The following is an 18,164-nucleotide window of genomic DNA, read 5'->3' as shown; positions in this document are numbered from 1 at the left end:
ACTGCTAAAAAGGAAACTGGCCATAAATGGAGATTTCTGAGCACTTTAAGCAATGTTACACTTAAACTAAGTATTTGATATACCTTGCAACAGAAGGATTATTTCAGCCTCATAGCATGTTCCTAATGTTTGTGAAGGTTTCAAATAACTGCACATAATGGATCAGATTCTAATTTAATATGCCTAGCCAGCCTCTGTTACCATACTTACATGCACTCAGAATGCATATGTCTTCAAAATACTAAAGACTGAGTTGTGATCTGAACCTAAAGTAGCCTGTAAAAGTGAACATAATGATACAAATTGCTAAATGGAAGGCACCTTACTAAAATTCCATATTTGATAAATAAAGCTACCTTCAGGTTGAATATTGTTTTCAGATTTAGAATATTTCTGCCAGAGGATTCTCTGCCTGTTGCAAGAGTAATTGTGCACTGTGGAATGACTTACAGTGGTGTTACGACTACAGTGCCCCCCCACACACACATAAAGTTCCCTCAGCATTCCTTTTGAGTAATATGAACTTACTAAAGGTGAAGCTGATACCATATAAAGTGTTTGATAAAATACCCTTTGTCTTAACACTGGTAGAGTAAGATTGGTAGCTGATGAGTCACAGTTACATATATGAAATGTGGAACAAGCTGGATTATTTATTATTTATTCACTTAGACAGCCTTTTCCTCCAAATCCTTCCTTGATTACACTTTTTTTGTTATCCTAAGCAGGAATTATCTGGGTAAGAAAACATACCCCAAAGCTAGCATCTTCATGTATTTTTTTAATTCAATCCTGCTACAAAAGTTGTTTGTACCCTCCATTGAGACTTTACTTATTTCCTCTCCTCTTATCAGAGGATGTTGCTTACATGTTGCCTTTAGAGAACCCAGGTGAGAATTCTCTGTTGTACTGCACTCATTGAGATTTGTTTTGCGGGAACTGTGTTGCAGATTCAGGGCCAGAGGCGTTAACTCTTCAGAAGCAAAGACAGTGAGCATGAAGAGTTCTCAGGGGAGCTGCCTCTGCAGAAATAACTAGTAAAGTTTCCCGTTTGGGAAAGCTTTGCTTTTCAAGACATGTAGTTCAAGTCCAGCTTAAATATTACTGAAGGTAGTAGACAAGTCTTTATTTACATTGAGCATAGTGAACAATTTAATGGCTTTAGATGTGTTTTGTACAGGTAACTACAAAAGCAAAAGTATGATTTCCTTTTTTCTTTATTTTTCTCTCTTAGACCTCTTCAATTTATTATTTAATAATAAATTAATATTTGTTTTACTCTTAGACCTCCCTAATATTTTATTTAATAATTTATAAATTTAATGTTTTAACCTCTTACTTAATTTAATGTAGAATCTGTTCTCCTAGTACTCTCTTTTTTAATAAGAAAATGGCGTATTTGATGGTAGTCTACAAAGGCAGGACTACATTGCTAGCCAACTGGCTTATTATATTGAAACATGTTAAATTACAGTTTGCTTTGAAGATATCAAACAGATAGACACAGTCTTACCACAAGTTCACAAATTCATCACTGAATTTATATAATGTGATGTCATGACCTTAATGTTAAGTTCCTGAAAACCTCAGATCATTTAAAATAGTTCTAGAAGTCAGTCATTTCTTTCCTAACTATGGAAAATTTCAGGGCCTTGCAAACACCAATCTACATAACACTTCAGTGGGAGAGTGTGTGTGATTATAACTGTTTGTGCAAAACTGGAGTCCATATCGTATCCCACCTAGAGGAGTTCTGGATCTGGCCACATATGTCTCAGCTGTCTCCAGATAATGACCCTATATTTTGGTGGGGTTGGAGGAGGGAAGAGAGGAGAGATTAAATGCTTAAGATAAATTGACTATCTTTTATTGGTACCTTGTGAGAAGACTAGAGTACATCTAGCTGTTGTATTTCTTTTTTTGTTTTGTTCCTTTCTTGGCCTTCCTTTTCAATGCTGGGTATAAAGAGAATAAACTTCCGGTATTCTAAGCCCTTTTATTTATTGTGATCCCATTTTGTTTTACTTTCTTGTCTTCGTTCTGCAGGAATTGCTTTGGGTGATCATGCATCTACTGTCTCTTTACTGGGTGGTGTCTGTTCTAGCGTTAGTGTTATTTAAAGCATCATTTATTATAGGGTAATTGCTGACATTGCAAATTTTTTAAATTATTTAATTTCTTTTTATTAGTGTCAAATAGTTACAAGAACAGATATTTATTATGCCTTGCCATTTTGTGGCTTGTTTTGCAGTGGTCTTATGTTTGGACTCTGTGCTGATTGACTGCCATGGAAGTATCCTCTTTGCTGCTCCAAAAGCTGAAGGTAAACTAATACATTGCATGCTCTGCTTTTATTTCTTTTGAGGAGGAGTGGAGAAGGTAGCAAATGTCTTACCTTTTGTTTCTGGTTTCTTTTCTCATTTAGAATCTTGTGATATATTTTATTTAGCTCCTGAAATTGAAGAGGAGGATGTGGATACTGAGAAGGTAATGTGCTAGGTTATTTAGGTTGCTGTGTATTTTATCAAAGGACAGTTATATCCCTCTGCTGTTTGAAGAAGCAAGCTAAACTCTTCTAAGATTCTAATAATATTTCTCATTTCTCCCAATATTTCTTGGTTATCTGTGGGGTTTTTTATATATTAATCTCCCATAAAACTATTTGCTTCTGAAAAATAATTTTGCCTTCCAAAATTGTTGGAGTAACTGCCAAAAATCTATTATTCAATAGTTTTCCATGAGGCTTAATTATTTTCAGTTTTTTAGCAGTAGGACAGAGCTTGAAGTCATGTTTTCACATTCTGGAGGTCACACTAAGATCAGTATTTTAGACTGTCTAGGCTAAAGCCCAAACATTAATTTCATTTGGAAGATTGGATCAAAATATCACTAACAGCGTATTTTTACTATGGGAACATTATGAATTATATCTCTTACCAATACAGTTTTCCTAGAGCTTTTTGCTATGGATATAAGCCATAAGGAGCTCTCAGACCAAAGACGATAAAAATGTTAATAAATATCAGGTGAGTATTTGTCTCCACTGCAACTGCATCTGAATTGCAAACTGTACCACAGTAGTCTTAAGAGTTAGGAAAGCAGAATTTACGGTACACTTCTATTATGTAACAAGAAAAGAGGTTAGCTGATATGTACCTTGTGCCCCATGAGTTCTTTAAAATTAGACATAGTAGTCATGAATCAGAAAAAAAAAAACCTTCATTAAAAATCTACTAAAGACAGAGTTTGACTTTCTGTAAAATTATCTGTAACTAGAAAATGTTTATATATCATCTTCTTTAAAGTTGCTTTTTCTTCTTAAACTGCTTTGATCCAACGTGCAGGTTTTTCAAAGGCTTCAGAAGCTTAAACTAACCCTGAAATATAATAGAGCAGTTTCACCAGATGGTAGAAATTAATAATCCTAAAGTCTTTATACTTTATTCTTTTTCTTTAGAAAATTTGAAGTAACCTTTTTTCCTTGTTTTTCTACAGCATTATATATAGAATAAGCTGACCTGGTTTTTTGGCTTTTTCCTGATATTTGTATACCTTTCTGGTTGTTATGAACATTTAGTTAGAATTATGGTATGGGAATCAAGACTCTGTAGTGGCACTCATAACTGTACTACCTCAAGAAAAGGAACTTTTTTGAAGGATATGCTGGATTGGATGGCAAGTTTTTCCTAAATAAATAAATTTAGGTTAAAATTGAGATCCCATTGACTCTTGGAATTCTGAGCCTAAGGGGAAGAAAATTTTTTTGTTTGTTTTCTTGGAGCTGCTTTCTCCTATTTCAAATATTTTTCTACCTGTTAGCTTTTGTTCAACAGTTCAAATGGTTCACAGGTTATTTTCTTTACAGTGAACTTCCTTGTTATGTTGTGTTCATTGCTGTTCACTTTGCTCAAGAGTGCTAGAAAACACTGTTTTATAAGACCACATTATTTAGTACTGTGCTTAGGTTTCTGTCCCTTGAGCCTTTTTAATATCTTTCAGAGGCAATGTGAAGAAACACGGTGCTTTAACTTTGTCAAAATTGCATTTGTAGTACATGCTAACATGTGTAAACTAATCATTAAGTAGACTAAATCTGGCTCAGTCTGAAAATTGTAATTCTTCAAATAAAGCAAGAAAGCTTGTGAAGATCAAGTGCTTTTCAAGGTCCCTCATCATGGCAACTTCAGTTGGTCTAGCTGCAGGTAGCACAATAATTGCTAAAATAAATATACAGTACCTCATTCTCCTGATAGGTGTAATCTTTTCTGTAAAATATGATTTGTACTGGCTAGCTTGTAATTACTTTATGCCATTTACTTGCTGAATTATCATCACCTTTTTTAAGTAAATTGCGGCTGGCCAGGTTTTATGGTAGAGCTCTACCATTGCTTTCAGCAATCTAAGTTTTTACATGAGAAAGGAATTCTTCAAAATGGTTCTAAAACCACTTTTTTTCCTGAATAATTTTCCTAGACAAAGGATAAGACAAATTATGTCTGTTGCTCCAACAGTAGAAAATTAGCTACTATTATTGGCCCTGCATGCATAACAGCTAGTTTTCGAAATGGGCTGGGATTTTCATCAGCATCTTCAGAAGCCAAATGTGATCTGCACTTTGGAAGTTCTAGTCTTTTTTTTTTTTTTTTTTTTTTTTTTTTTTCAGGGAATGAGGGGAATGTTTTGATAATTTGCTGGAATTTGCTGGAATTGGTTTTGAAGTGGAAGGTTTTTTTGGTCTGTTTACATCTTTCCTGTCTCTTACATTATACCAATAGGTCTGCGTTTACGGTGTTGCCGCAGTTCTGTGGATGGCTGCAAAATACAGTGTTCCATCGAGTCACAAACTAGGATTGCCAAGAAAATTTAAAAAACTTCTTCTGGATATGGCAAGAAAAAACCCTGAAGAAAGACCTTCTCTAGCTGATGCAATTAAGGTTACTAGGTTTAAGCAATTTTATGTGAAATCTAGTTGTGTCTAAAGTCTCATTTTAGTGATTTGAATATCAAAATATTAATTTATTTTTGGTAATAGACTGATACCTAATTAAATCATAAGCAGTCACTTCGGGGTTTGTTTTTAAAGTTACTTCCCTAGGGACACAGAGGGGTGTGTTTTTAATTTATATTGAAATTGTCAATAAGGTACTCAGAATATGTTCATAAGACTTCCTAAATTTAGATTACTTCTAATTGACTATCTTGACTTTGTCCTTGTCCAGGAATACCTCACTTGATTGAAAACTTATTTACTGACTGAAAATTATGAATTTTTTTTTTTTTTTTAGACATGCAATCATTATTTACTTGAACGAGGTATAAACAGCAAAAAAATTTTGGCATTGTTGAATAAATCTGTCTTTAAGGTAAGAGTGCCACCTTTTTTAATTCTCTACATTTTTTCAATTAATTCTGTAAATTGTATTCCAGTAAGATTTTGTCCCCTGTAAGCATAGTTAGATTTGTTCTTTTTTTTTTTTTTTTTTTTTAATTTATTTTCAAGTAGTCTTTAAGTATTAACTTTTTTCTAGTTCTTGCTGTTGGAGTGGACACTCCACAGATTTTGGTCCCTGACACCACAATCTGTATGAGTCTGACACCACAATCTGTATGAGTGAAGAACCAGTGACTTAATTTCATAATCTTTCATTTACCACCCCTCTTATCAGAACAGGAGACATTAATATGTAATTGTTGCGTTCTGTTTATGTTTCAAATATATGTATATAATGCACACAGTGTTCAGTCAATCCATGGAACTGACTTTGTTCAAAACTTTGATTACCTGAAAGTTCTGATTTGAAACACAGGGCTATCAAGATTTCTAAACAGTTCTACCAGTCCTTAGAGTTTTCTATGTCATTTGTTTTAATTCTCCACCTTGGCATGACTAGGTTGTTGCTTTGCAAGATTCTAGGTTTATATGGGGGTTGGGTTTTTTTGAAGTAATGTGCTGAGCAGAATTTAAAAAAAGAAAATGCTAATAAATTCAGTTTGGACTTCAATTTTTATTGTTAGGCTGTTGAGGAAGAAGTAATCTCATCTCAAGATCATGTTGCTTTTGAATTTAAAAATGAAAGACATGAAGTAGTCCCTTCAGAGTCAAGTCTAGGTAAGCAGTCAGACTCTGATATGTTTACTTTATTTTAGTATTCTCTAGATCAGTTCTCCTTGCAAGATTTAGTTGGTCAGGTATGCAATTCTTTTTTTTCTATCTAAATTGATTGTTATTTACCTTGCATTTATATTTTACTTACTGTTCATCTTTCTAACTGTGTTTTTGTTTTTAGGATTTGTGCCTATTACCAGTGAAAGTAAACTTGTAGCAGTTAAAGGACCGGTACCATGCCAGATTTCTCTAAATTGTGAGAAAGCTACATTACCTGTTGCATTCACCTCTCCTGCAACTCACTTTAAGCCTATTATTCTGCAACAAAATGCAAATATAACAAAGTTAGTATATCCTAAACCAGAATAAGTTAAACTTGAGACTTCATTGTTATATCTGCTGGAATTGTTCTCAAAAAAATTCTTCGTTCCTTTTCAGAGAGGTTCACACACCAGTTTCTGAACAATTCAAGAAAGAGACAGGAAGAGAAAAACACATGGACTACAACAAATCAGGATATATAGAAGACTCTAAAAGCTATGGTACTGAGGACACAGACGTTGTTGAAACTGCACCTCAAATACCTGAGTGTGATTTACAAGTTCCAGGCCACTCAGCCCAGATATCTTCAGAAGAGCAAAAGTCAGGCAATGCATTTACTTCTATAGTTACGTTACCATCGCCATCTCATTTCTCACATACTCTACAGGGAAAGAACATTTTATCTGAAGTTCCTTCCAGCTCCTTAGCTTGTCCTACATCTCCTAATTTTCTTCATATAAATAACATCATTCTTAAACAGGACTCAGAGAAAAGAGTTTTGACATTTGTACCAGTACATTTAGCTGTATCAGAGCAAATACCAAATAAACCTCTTCGTTCAAGAATTGCTTATGATTGCTATCATAGTTTGCCAGTGCTACTTTCAAGTACTTTTGCAACTTGTAAAACAAGCACGCAAACAGAAAATGATGCCTCCCTTTGCAAAGTGGAAAACTGTGAGACTGTTAATACACAGAACAAGTTTGATAAAAGTAACCCAGTTGTTCAAACCAACTGCCAAGAAATTGAGTGTGCTACCAATGTAGACAGTATTTTCACTGAAAAAGAACACACACCATGTACCTCAGTGAATCAAGACAATTCTCATCTCTCTGATGTTGAAGTCCTGCCCCAGCAGAACAGAACAAGTGACACTTTACTACAGGAAGTGGTTCATCTTATACAAGAGGAGTTTGCATTTGATGGCTATCTAGAGAATGGAGTTGAAGTTTTTGATATGGGTATGTAGGTTTTCTTCTGCATATTATTATCATTCATGTGTAAGAATATTGTTAATGTCTTTTTTCTCTTTTTTTTTTTTTGCTTGTTTCTTCTTTTTTTAAACAAGGTAACTTCATTTTAAACTTAAAGGAAATTAAGTTTGGTATGTTCTCTGATACAATTTGTGAGAAGTTTTGTGACCTCTATTGGGATGAAAAATTACTGGAGAATCTGTATCAGGTAGTAAATGGACAAAGACCTTCACATTTGTGGTAGGTGTTTTTCAACTTTTTCCTTGTTATAGTTCAATTTAATGCTTTTCATCCCAGTTCCTGGAAGCAGGAAAGGATATGCTGCTTCTCTTCAGGTATCCTTACTTGTTTTCTGCCAACCATTGACTTCCCAGTCTATTAGATACTTCATGGCTTTCTTCAGCAAACAGTGCCTAATGGCTTAGCAGAAGATGTTTTCTATTAAGCTATCTTAGGATAGCTAAATAATGGAAACCTAATTCTGATCAATATTGCTTTCAACCATTGATGGAGAGCTTCATAGTCTTGGTAGAAAGAGGCTGTTTAACCAGAAGTGAAATATATTGTTCTTACTGTTCATTTTGCTTATTCCATTTGAGTTTAGTTCTTTATGCATCCTTCTGTTCTACTCACACCTAAGAACAAGGAAATTAATTTAGCTTTGCTAGAAATGTTTTACTTAACTGGTTTAGTTTGACTCGGTGTTCCTCCTGGCAGTCTTTTGCAAGTAGCCTGTTAAGTGAGAAAACACCAGCTTGCTTAATTTCTCATTTTTACTATTTCGTCTTCAATGACATATCTACCTGAAAAATAATAAAAAACATTCTTGTTTTATTGCAGCCACCAAATATAGCATACTTATAAAAGCTACTTACTGAAGGCTATTGTAAACATTATATCCATTTATATGTGGAAGTTATGTATGGGTGGTTTGTCTGTCATGGTTTGGAACTACAAATTGGAAGTTTTGACAAAGCTTGGTAGATACGGTCTAGGAAAACTTCAGTGTTAAAAGATGTATAATCTCAACAGCAGCTTTCAGAGAGAATAGACTACGACCTCCAGATATCAGGCCCTGACATGTTGGCCTATTTCACATTTGGGTTGGGATTTGTAAGGAGCCACTGAAAATTGGTTGGAGGTTAGGCTCTTAATTCCCCAGAATTGAATGTTATAGTAGGAGAAATTTGAGCTGTTGCAGCTGAATTACTGACATATACGAAAAGGTCATCCTCTATATGAACTATTGTCACAAAGTAAAGTTGTTTAAAGCAGGAGTGAAAAGGAAATCATCATTTATTACCCAGTACTAAAATACAGGTCTAGCTTTTAGATCACATACAAGAACTGCTTCAGAATATCTCTGAGGCACTGCTTATTTAACATTCTTTAGACAAAGAATATAGCAGGTTTTAATTGTTAACTTCTTTGACTTAAAATTATGATTATTTTTATTAGGGATGACTCTAGAGTCAGACTGTTATCCAGAGGTTGAATCCTGAGTGAAAAACCCATTACAGTAATTTGCAGTCTGAGTTATGCCTGGAGTTATGCCTTCTGTTTGTATGTGTTCTGATACTTCTGTTGGAATTTTGCCAAATGCTATAAAGGAAAATCCCTGTATCTTACTCAGTGTGCTTTAATGTCTGTTTGAACATTTTTTTCCATGTAAAATAACAACTGAAGCTGAACATGCAAACTTCAGGAGGTATGAAGCCCTTCACATACATGGTAGAGTCATTTGTAAGATCTCATTTTACTGATGTAAGTATAAAAGTATATGAAACGTTAATTTTTCCTAATCTGCTTGTATTTTCAGCATAACTGAGGCAGATGATTCAAAGTGTGGCAATGTATTCCAAGACCTGAAGAAATCCAGTAGGTTTTTGGCAAGCAGTGATCAGACAGAGGGTGAGAAGGAACTTCATGTTTCTAGATCTTTTTGTGTGCTAGCAATCTACCAATGACACAAGTTTTGAGAGATTAGCACTTTGAGTGTGTCCTCAGTAAAATACTCATCTTAGCACTTATGAACATTATCAGTGAATCTGGACATTATCAATGCCTTGGGGACCTGTTGTCCCCAAGCTTACGTAGGAAGGAAGGAAGCTTACCTATGACCAAATGTCGTTGAGTGGGATGCCTGTTTCATTTACTTTTACTTACTTTTATATACACAGATGTATCTGTTGAAAAACTCCCAAAATCCTAACTGCTACATATGGTTTTCTTGTATTCATCCAATAGATGTTCTAGTGGCATGCTTTAAGGGAGGGAGAGGGAAGGGGGACAGTCATACTAAGTCAGTTCCCCACAATATAGCAAGCTTAGTTAGGCAGAGAGGAGAGCTTTAGAAAATGCTTATGACTGCTTAGGCATTACTGATGAAGTTGAGAATTGGTTGAAGGATTACTGTGCAACAAATCTGGTCCTTCTTTGTTCACTTATCAGAATTAAAACAAAACTAGGCAGTAAAAAAAATAAAATGTATTAAAATAAAAAATGGTATTGTCAATAAAATTATTTACAAATTCTGGGGAAGGGAATTGTACAGAAATCTAGAAACTGAATGGCTTTTGGATTTAAATGGATGTTTTTAACTATTCATCAAAAGGGTTTTCGCAAACAGGTAAAATAGAATAGTCTTTATGTCTCTCCTAGGAATTCCTCTACTGCCCTATTCTATCCACTGAAGTGCCTTTTTAAAGATAGATAGCAAAATGAACAGTGGGTCAAGTGATTTGTTAATCAAGATAGTTTTGCCCTTTGATCACAAACTTTGTTACAGGACACCATTTCAGGGCAGTCATTAAGGTTATATTAGTGCTTGTTTATTTGTACTTCTTCAGTATGGGTTTTGCATTTTTCCTGGCATACTTTGTGATTGAAGGTTTATAAAATATTCCATCTTTCAGTAACTGAACTCAAAACTGAGCTGGGACTGGTAACAACCATTACCCTTTCTAGGCTTGGTGTATTCATGGACAGCTTGTATTTGGTTGCTGTTGTATCAGTATTTCATATTTTTTTTCCAAGATAGTTCTGCCAAGTTTCAGCATTTAAACTTGGTTACTTCTCTGTTTTGGGCAAAGTTAAACTTCTTTACAGAATGGCTTATACCCCTACATTGTTAACATAAACTTGTAAGTTTGCACTTGGCTGCTGTCATTCTATGTTACAGTTTTTCATTTTGGCTCAGAAAGATTGCAAATGTAGAGCCAGACTTTCCCATGGAGTATATGATTTCTTTGCACCAGTAATTTAGGTCCATTTGACTCCAAGGTGGCATATATAAGTCCTGGAGGGTTGCTCAAGTGAAAAGGGAGACTTCTGGCAGGTGTAAAAGCTCCTGTCAGCATCATACCAAGCTTTGACTGTCACCTCAGTCCCTTAAGGTTGGTAGTAGCTGTTACAACTGCAAAGAAGTTCCATCATAGCTCAAGGGAGTGAGTCTTGTAGGAGTAGAAATTTTAACATCTATGTCCCCTTTGGCTCTATCAAGTATTCTTGCCCTCTATGTATGGAATAAAAGCTTCAAGACTTATGGATGGAAAAAAACTCAAAAGCTAAGCTTTTTACTAATGCATGCACAGGTCTGACATATCTAACTTTTGGTTTAAAGCTTCTATAGTATGCTTTGTTTAAATGCTTGTTGTATATGCACAGAAAATATTTTGTAATTTTCAGAAATGTATTGCTTAACTATTGCTTAATAGTTCTGAAATGTCTTTAACCTTTATCATTTTACAATGTGTAGTTGAGAAAAAGAAAGCACAGAGCCAAAATAAGCATGTAACACAACTGTTAGAACACATAGGTAGTCTCATAACTGTGTTTTGTATGTGTAGTGTTTAAGTTCAACAAAGTATGTATTGCAGCACATGACCATTATTTCTCCCCCTGTCCTACACCCTCCTTAGGAGAAGGGGAAGCAACCTTTGATGTGAAGGCTGAGCCTATGATAAATACATTGGTAGCTGAAATGGGTTTTGATGAGTCACCTTCAAATAATATCAAAAAAGAATTGAGGCTGCAGAATACTATCCCCATAGAGAAAGAGCGACAGCTTTTACAAAGCAACGGCTGTTGTATTCGTCCAGGCTTTGCAGAAGAAAATACAGAGCCAGAGGAAGAGACCATGACAAAGATAGCTGGAAACAGCTACCTTGTGTCTCCCAGTCTACCTGACTTTCATGGCTGTAGTCCTGGTTGGAGCAGTGCATTTTATGGAGCTGAATGTTTTAATTCAGAAGTTCATAGCTACATGAAAAACCTTGGAAAGCAGAAATCAAGTGAGTCACAAAATATAGATGCTAAAAAAGTGGTGAGTACATTGATTTAAAATCATTAAGATACCTCTTTACTTGCTGGTTAAAAGTATGATAATATTTGTTATGTTATAGTGAGTTGAAACCCCCTTTCTTCTTTTAAATACTGACTCTTAAGTGTTTTAAAATCCTCAAGATTTTTGATGTCTTATCAATAAACCAGGGTAAGAATAGTATTCCAAAATAAAGAGCACTGACATGAAATTGATAATCACTGACCTACAACCCATCTTCTCTTCCTGAAGTTGACTGGAAAAGTACTGTCTGCCATATGCACCAACTCCATAGTGGTAATATTATAGAAAAGAGCTAAGAATGACTAGGACTGGTGTGTAGCGCAGGCTCTCAAGAAGTCCTCCCTGTCACGTGCTCTGAGCCCTTTTCCTTGGTCATGGTGAATTTCCTGACAGCTTCTCACTCTTTGCCAGCAGAATGGCAGTTATTTGCTTACATCTTCCCTTGGAGATGGCTAATCATCATGATGAATGGAGCCTTGTGCCTTTTAAGCAGTTTGGGGGGCGTGGGGGAACATGGGTAGGGAGGTGGGTTGTTTTAGATTAGCAAGGTCTTCCATTCCCTTAAAGATCATATTGATCACATTTACTTAATTTTTACATTTGTGCATCTGTCTATAACAAGCTTTACAATTATTTTTGTAAATATTTCAAGTCCAAAGCCACAGAGCAAGGATAATATATGAAACTGTAGAAATATATAGTTGGACCTGCTTCATGGGAAGGAAAAGGAAAAATTTAAGTAAATGAGTTATTAATACTGGAAGACCTATCACTATAGGAACATCTGGAATATTTTTGTGTCCCTGAGAAAGGTTAGTTGTCTAGTTTGTGTATCCTTATTATTTCTGCCAGGTACATCTTTAATAAAGATGAAGCAAGTGTTGCATTGCTCTTGTGCATTTCCTTACCATGGGCAGTTAGTTGAATTTTTTGCTTTATTTTTTAAGTGAGCTTGGCAAAGTAGAACTGAACAGCTGAGAACACGATCTAGACTTCTTTGTTTTCAGATAGCCAGTTTAAATCCCAGTGGATCTATTTACATTCATTTTTTTTGAAGCGCTATGACCTCACTTCAGTTTTCAGTAAAAAAAGGTAACTATTTTTCTGTTATTAAGCAAGTTAAAGCCTGAATCACTGAGGATGTTCTACTTTTTTTTTTTTTTTTTTTTTTGCTCCTTAATGTTCAGGTGTAAGTCTATAGCAGAAAATAGCTCGAGAAACTTGACCTACTATTGGTTTGTGTAAAAATGAATAAATAAAAATTTAAAAAAAAAAGTTTTCAGGACTGTCACTCTCAAAAATTTCCATCTATGCAAAAATTCCTATTTCTAATCCTATAGGGCTGTTTAATCCTGTGTAAACATGCTAGCCAGAGAAAAATGGGCTTGCATAATCTCTCTTACTTGGAGGAGTGATTCTTGACTGAAAAACAGATTTTCATGAGTAAGGAGTTTTCCTAAGCATCTAAATAGATTTTTTTTTTTTTTTCTGTTTCAGCAGGCAGTCTTTTTTACTTTGAGATTTTACAAACTACTCAGCAATTTAGTTTGATTCAAAAGGATTAATTATCTTCTGAGTTCTTGGCAATTGTTTTCCCTATTTAACAGGCATACAACAAAAATGAAGCAAGATTTATGGTGCTAACAGTCTGCTTTGGAATTTGCTTATGAAATTAATGCTTGCTATTATACATTGCTACTATATGCATTAATGCATAAGAACTTGGCTAACCCAACAACCATACAGGAGGCTGGGGGGAAAATAGTCATGAGGTATCTCTGTAGAAAACTATATTGTGTTCGTGCCCAGTACATTCCACTGGAGGAAGATTACTATCAATACAAAGTGCAATTTGTTCAGTTTAGCAATTAGTAAAGAATTTATTTGGAGAGCAAGAGAACGCACATTCCAATAGCTGAAAGATACATACTACTCTGAGGATAAATTAGCTAATCTTCCTTGTGTTATCTAAAACTAGTGTGAAAACTTAATGGCTGGACAAAAACGAGACTCTAATCTTACTCTGTCTCAGTAATGCAGAAATAACATATGTGATCTGGACTGCATATGAGGCCAGGTGGACAAACTAGAATAAAATAATTATTTGCAGACAATAGAAGCTTGGTATCTTACATAAATAGCCTTCCTAATTTGTGAGATTCCTCTGTGTCCAAGTTACAAGGAATGCAATTATAAACTGTCATCTTCAATTATGAAGTCAAATTCAGTTTATATTCCATTTTCTTCAGAGATGGTGATGAACGGAAGATTAAATACTCTTGTACAGCATAGAAATGTTTTGAATGCATTGCAAAAGAAAAGTTAATCTTCACAAAAAAGCATGTGTGCAGATATGTATATTCTCTGTTGTACTGCTGTATACTCTGTTGTATATAAAAAAGTCTTGTTATACTAGAATATTTGGGTATATAATCTTTAAAATATTTTTAGTAATATTGTATTAAATGTTCTTTCATATTTTTTTATTAAAATGCTTTTTAAGTGTCTTGTTACTACAAATTCAACAGAGGATACTTCAAACTATCAGTTACTTTTTGGTCTTGTGACTATTTTTATTTCTTTCACTACCATAGCATCAACAACTTTAATCTTTATGCTGGCATTAATACAACAATGACTTTGTGAAACCTAGCTTCTGTCCAAATGTGTTTAAAATAAAAACTTACAGAACCATGATGCTCTAACTGCAGCAATCTTGAACATTTAACCTGAGCAACAAAAACCTTCCTAAAATCCTGCTGTTTTTCGAACTTCATCAGTCATGACAATTTCTGAAATACTCTATTAGCCGTTACAAGTTTTAACTGGTCAATATAAATATATATATATAAAAAAGACAGACAGGGAAAAATATGAAACTGAAATTTATTTTTCTGCTATTGCAGCAGTCAGGAGACGATGATTCTTAGCTGTAAGACAATCAGTTATCAACATGTAGGTGATAAGCAGCTCTACCCAGCTTTTTTCTGCTGTCTCTCTGCTGCCTGATTCATCAAACCAAACACTACAAATCAACTGTGAAACTGTATATCATGATTTTAATCTCCGTACCAGCAGCTGACAAAGACCAGTTCATATCTCATTTTGAACAATATGGATTGATAGGGGTAGGATTTAACATTTGTAAGTCCTTGTGTATTGTTGTACTTGGATGTAGCCAACAGCTGTATTTGTACAGCAAAGTGTTTTCAGCTAGTTTTATTTGGTAATATGAATGTTTATACATGTTATACTTGGAGTACATGTTACTTAGAAAATAAATGTGGTCGTTATTTATTGGCATTTATGAACTGCTAACACTGTTAATGTGTAAACAATAAATAAAAGCTGTGCAGATTTCAAGGGAATGCTGCACCGTCTGAACCAAAATGCTGAGAAAATAAAATAGTCTCAGTGTGAAAATTAACATGAGTTTTCTGCCAAAGTAGAAGCTCAAAAAAGTTAATTATTCTAGTTGCCAACTTCTCACTATAAAATCTAGTGGAGAAAATGCATGTCCTGTATCCAGTGCAGGAGGACTACAAAGGCCAAAGGAAGGCTTGTAAGTGGCTGTTTTGAGCAGGAAGGTGGTTTGAGTTGCTGGAGGAAAGTTCTGCCTCTCTTGCAAGGTAGAGCTGTTTGTCTCTACCCTATCCTTCCTTGTTTAAATCATCTGTTAACTAGTTTTATTTCAGAAACCAGTTCCTTGATTAACTGTAGTCTAGTTATTGTCTGGCAAGGATTATATCAACCTACTTTTTGCCCCAGGTCTCTGACAGATTTTTAAAAAGTCAGCAATAAAGTAGAGCTGATTCTACAGCTTTGCAGTAAAGAGTGCTAAGGCAGTATTTAGGAGTTGCTATTTCAAAGAGCGAATGTTTAAAGATAGTTGGACATTTGAGCTTGACTACATTTGTCCTGACTTAATGGCACTACCTTTTCATAGGGATAGGTCTGCTTACTCAGCTCAAGTCTAGTCTGCAACTGGAACAGAGTACCGAATGAGAGTCTAACCACACAACAAATTACAGTTTTGGAGACATACATCCCATTAATACACTTATCTCTCCAATGAAAATATTCATATGGTTCAAATGTTTCTTTATTCACCTTCTAAAACTAAATGCAATTAAATTTATTTAGTTTTTTTTATTTTTGTGTACCTGTAAGTAGGTTTGAGAACATGCAGGTACTGCGAAACTCTGACTGCCAGAACATGTAATTATATTTATGACAGAATTAAATATTTTGCCATAAAAATAATTAACTTTTCTATTCTTCTACTGGAACCTGTTGGATATTGTCTGCACCTTAGATAGGTTGTGATTTAATAAGATGCAAAAAGTAAAACATTTGTTACATGATGAACAATATTAACAATAGGATTAATCAAGCTATTATGATTCAAAAAAATGGTAATATGTACTCTTCTGTTTAGAAGGAATGTGAAATATTTATGGATCAAGGTGACACTTTCAAATGTCATAGAAATAATTAATGCTTTACTGCGTAGGTGCTTATCAGATAGTTCACTGCCATTCTTAAGGTCAGCAAAGGTTAATCTGCATTTAGAAAAGTTAGTCCTTAGGTAAGCAAGTATATGTCCCCTGCCTCACATCACCTCTAATCCAGGATTTTGCACCCTCATACAGAGTGCACCCAGGCAAACCAAACCAAGTCCTTGTAGCAGAGCAAGAAGGGAAGGCAGCTACCAGGGCTGCCATTTCTCCAGGGGGATGTCCAAGTCTGCCTTCACAATGAGAAGAGCTTTTTTTCTGTAGTCTGATAAACTGGTTTCAGTTCTCTTGCAGCCCCAAGCCGTCACCCTTAGCCTTTACCCTTTTCCTCTTTGCCTGCACTAGGTTTCAGTTATCTCCAGATCTTATAAGCTACTTGTAGGAGTCTCCACCAAACTTGTGTGCACCCAAGCTGTGACTAGGACATTTCTAGCAAAGGTTTTGCATATTCTGGCCACAGTTTCCCCTTTCCTGTTCCTTTTTTCCTTTCCCTTCTGCCAATATTCTGCATCCTGCGGTGGAGCCACCCTTCAGCATGTGAAAAACTTATGCTTCAAGGACAGATTGGAATTTGCAATTTTCCCAAATAAGCAAAGTCACTCTATCATTACTTTGTTCCCTAGACTAAGGGTTGTTCTATAGAAAAGTGTCCTGACAAATTAAATGTACTTCAGAGGGAGTAGAACAATTGAATGTATAGCTTCATCAGAAACATTTATATTCTAGACCTACCTAAAATGGAAGATGTTGTGGCATAGACTGGGAATTTGCTACTGATTTCATTGCTACTCACCTGAAGTTATTTAGGGGACAAACCACTTCTGTCCATCAGATTCCAAAAGTCAAAAAATGGCCACTCTTTCTGATTCCCTTTCTGTGTTCGTAGTCCCTTACTCAAGTTGGTTTCACTTTAATTGATAAAACAAAAACAAACCTTTAAGTAAAAGGAAGCAGTTTCCAGTTCAGAATCTGGATAATAGCTTTTCTATGCTTTCACTGTTCTCTATGTGATGCCTATGTAGCAGTAAATCTTTTAAAAATCCACAGGGCTCTTGTGACTCTTGCTGCTAATGAACTGTGTTGTTAAACCTTTTGAGCTTTTCTGAAAAACAGTGACAGGTTTTTCTCAAACTCAAATTAATTTCTAGTAAGTCCATCCCATTAAAACTAACCTATTTACCAATCTGTTGTTTGATATGTTAGCTCTGAGCTATGTGTTTTCTGATCATTCTGCTTGTGGGAGTTCTGTCTGCTGCATTCAGTGAACTTACTCCATTTAAAATGCTGTTTCATGTAACTGGGTCACTGATAGTTAGCTTAGGACCCAAGCGCAAAAGCCACCACTTTTATAAAACACAACACACATTGTGTTTGTTGTTTCATAATAAATCAGAAGCTGAACCCAAAGTGGATGGCCCATTTTCATTGGTTGGTAAAATAATGAAACCTTTGATATGCAAACAATTATAAATGTTTACATTAAATTTGATATCATTGTGAGAAGCCAATATACTTTCATTTCTATCCATTGCTTAAGTTATATAATTCTGTAGAAATTTAGTTTATTTTTTCAATTATGTAAAATGCATAAATATAAAATATGTTAAGCTGAACATCAAAACTGTTATGTCCTTCATTTATAGAGAAGCTCTCCTGTCTGCCTTCTGACCTGGTTGTATAATATAATTTAATTATACTTGTTTGGAAACCATCGCTTTCAGTCAAACATTCAGTTCTTGCTGCAAATACAGGTCAGCTGCTTAACAGAGCATTTCTGGGGTCTGCATTGATTTCAGAACCCATCACTTCCAATTCTGGATGACTCCTGAGTGTAACTTTTAAAAACACTCTTGAAAACAACCAGATAAGTGCAATTATAACTAAAGGCACTTTTAATATAA

General features: G+C 34.9%; 1 protein-coding gene across 2 annotated transcripts in view; it reads left to right on the top strand.

Annotated features, from left to right (window-relative positions):
* The window catches only part of KNDC1 (kinase non-catalytic C-lobe domain containing 1), an 83,181-nt gene that overhangs the window by 38,661 nt on the left and 26,356 nt on the right, over window positions 1-18,164 (top strand). For both annotated transcript variants that reach the window (XM_052799395.1, XM_052799394.1), the window contains exons 8-17: window positions 2,252-2,323; window positions 2,426-2,487; window positions 4,776-4,934; window positions 5,286-5,363; window positions 6,016-6,109; window positions 6,288-6,450; window positions 6,545-7,389; window positions 7,497-7,641; window positions 9,221-9,312; window positions 11,322-11,725. In XM_052799395.1, the coding sequence (XP_052655355.1) occupies window positions 2,252-2,323; window positions 2,426-2,487; window positions 4,776-4,934; window positions 5,286-5,363; window positions 6,016-6,109; window positions 6,288-6,450; window positions 6,545-7,389; window positions 7,497-7,641; window positions 9,221-9,312; window positions 11,322-11,725 (2,114 nt within the window). The remainder of the gene's footprint in view (window positions 1-2,251; window positions 2,324-2,425; window positions 2,488-4,775; window positions 4,935-5,285; window positions 5,364-6,015; window positions 6,110-6,287; window positions 6,451-6,544; window positions 7,390-7,496; window positions 7,642-9,220; window positions 9,313-11,321; window positions 11,726-18,164) is intronic.

Source organism: Harpia harpyja, chromosome 10 (assembly GCF_026419915.1).
Source record: "Harpia harpyja isolate bHarHar1 chromosome 10, bHarHar1 primary haplotype, whole genome shotgun sequence".
Lineage (NCBI taxonomy): Eukaryota > Metazoa > Chordata > Aves > Accipitriformes > Accipitridae > Harpia > Harpia harpyja.
Note: the sequence above shows the minus strand (reverse complement) of the source record. Positions and strands in the feature narration are given on the sequence as shown.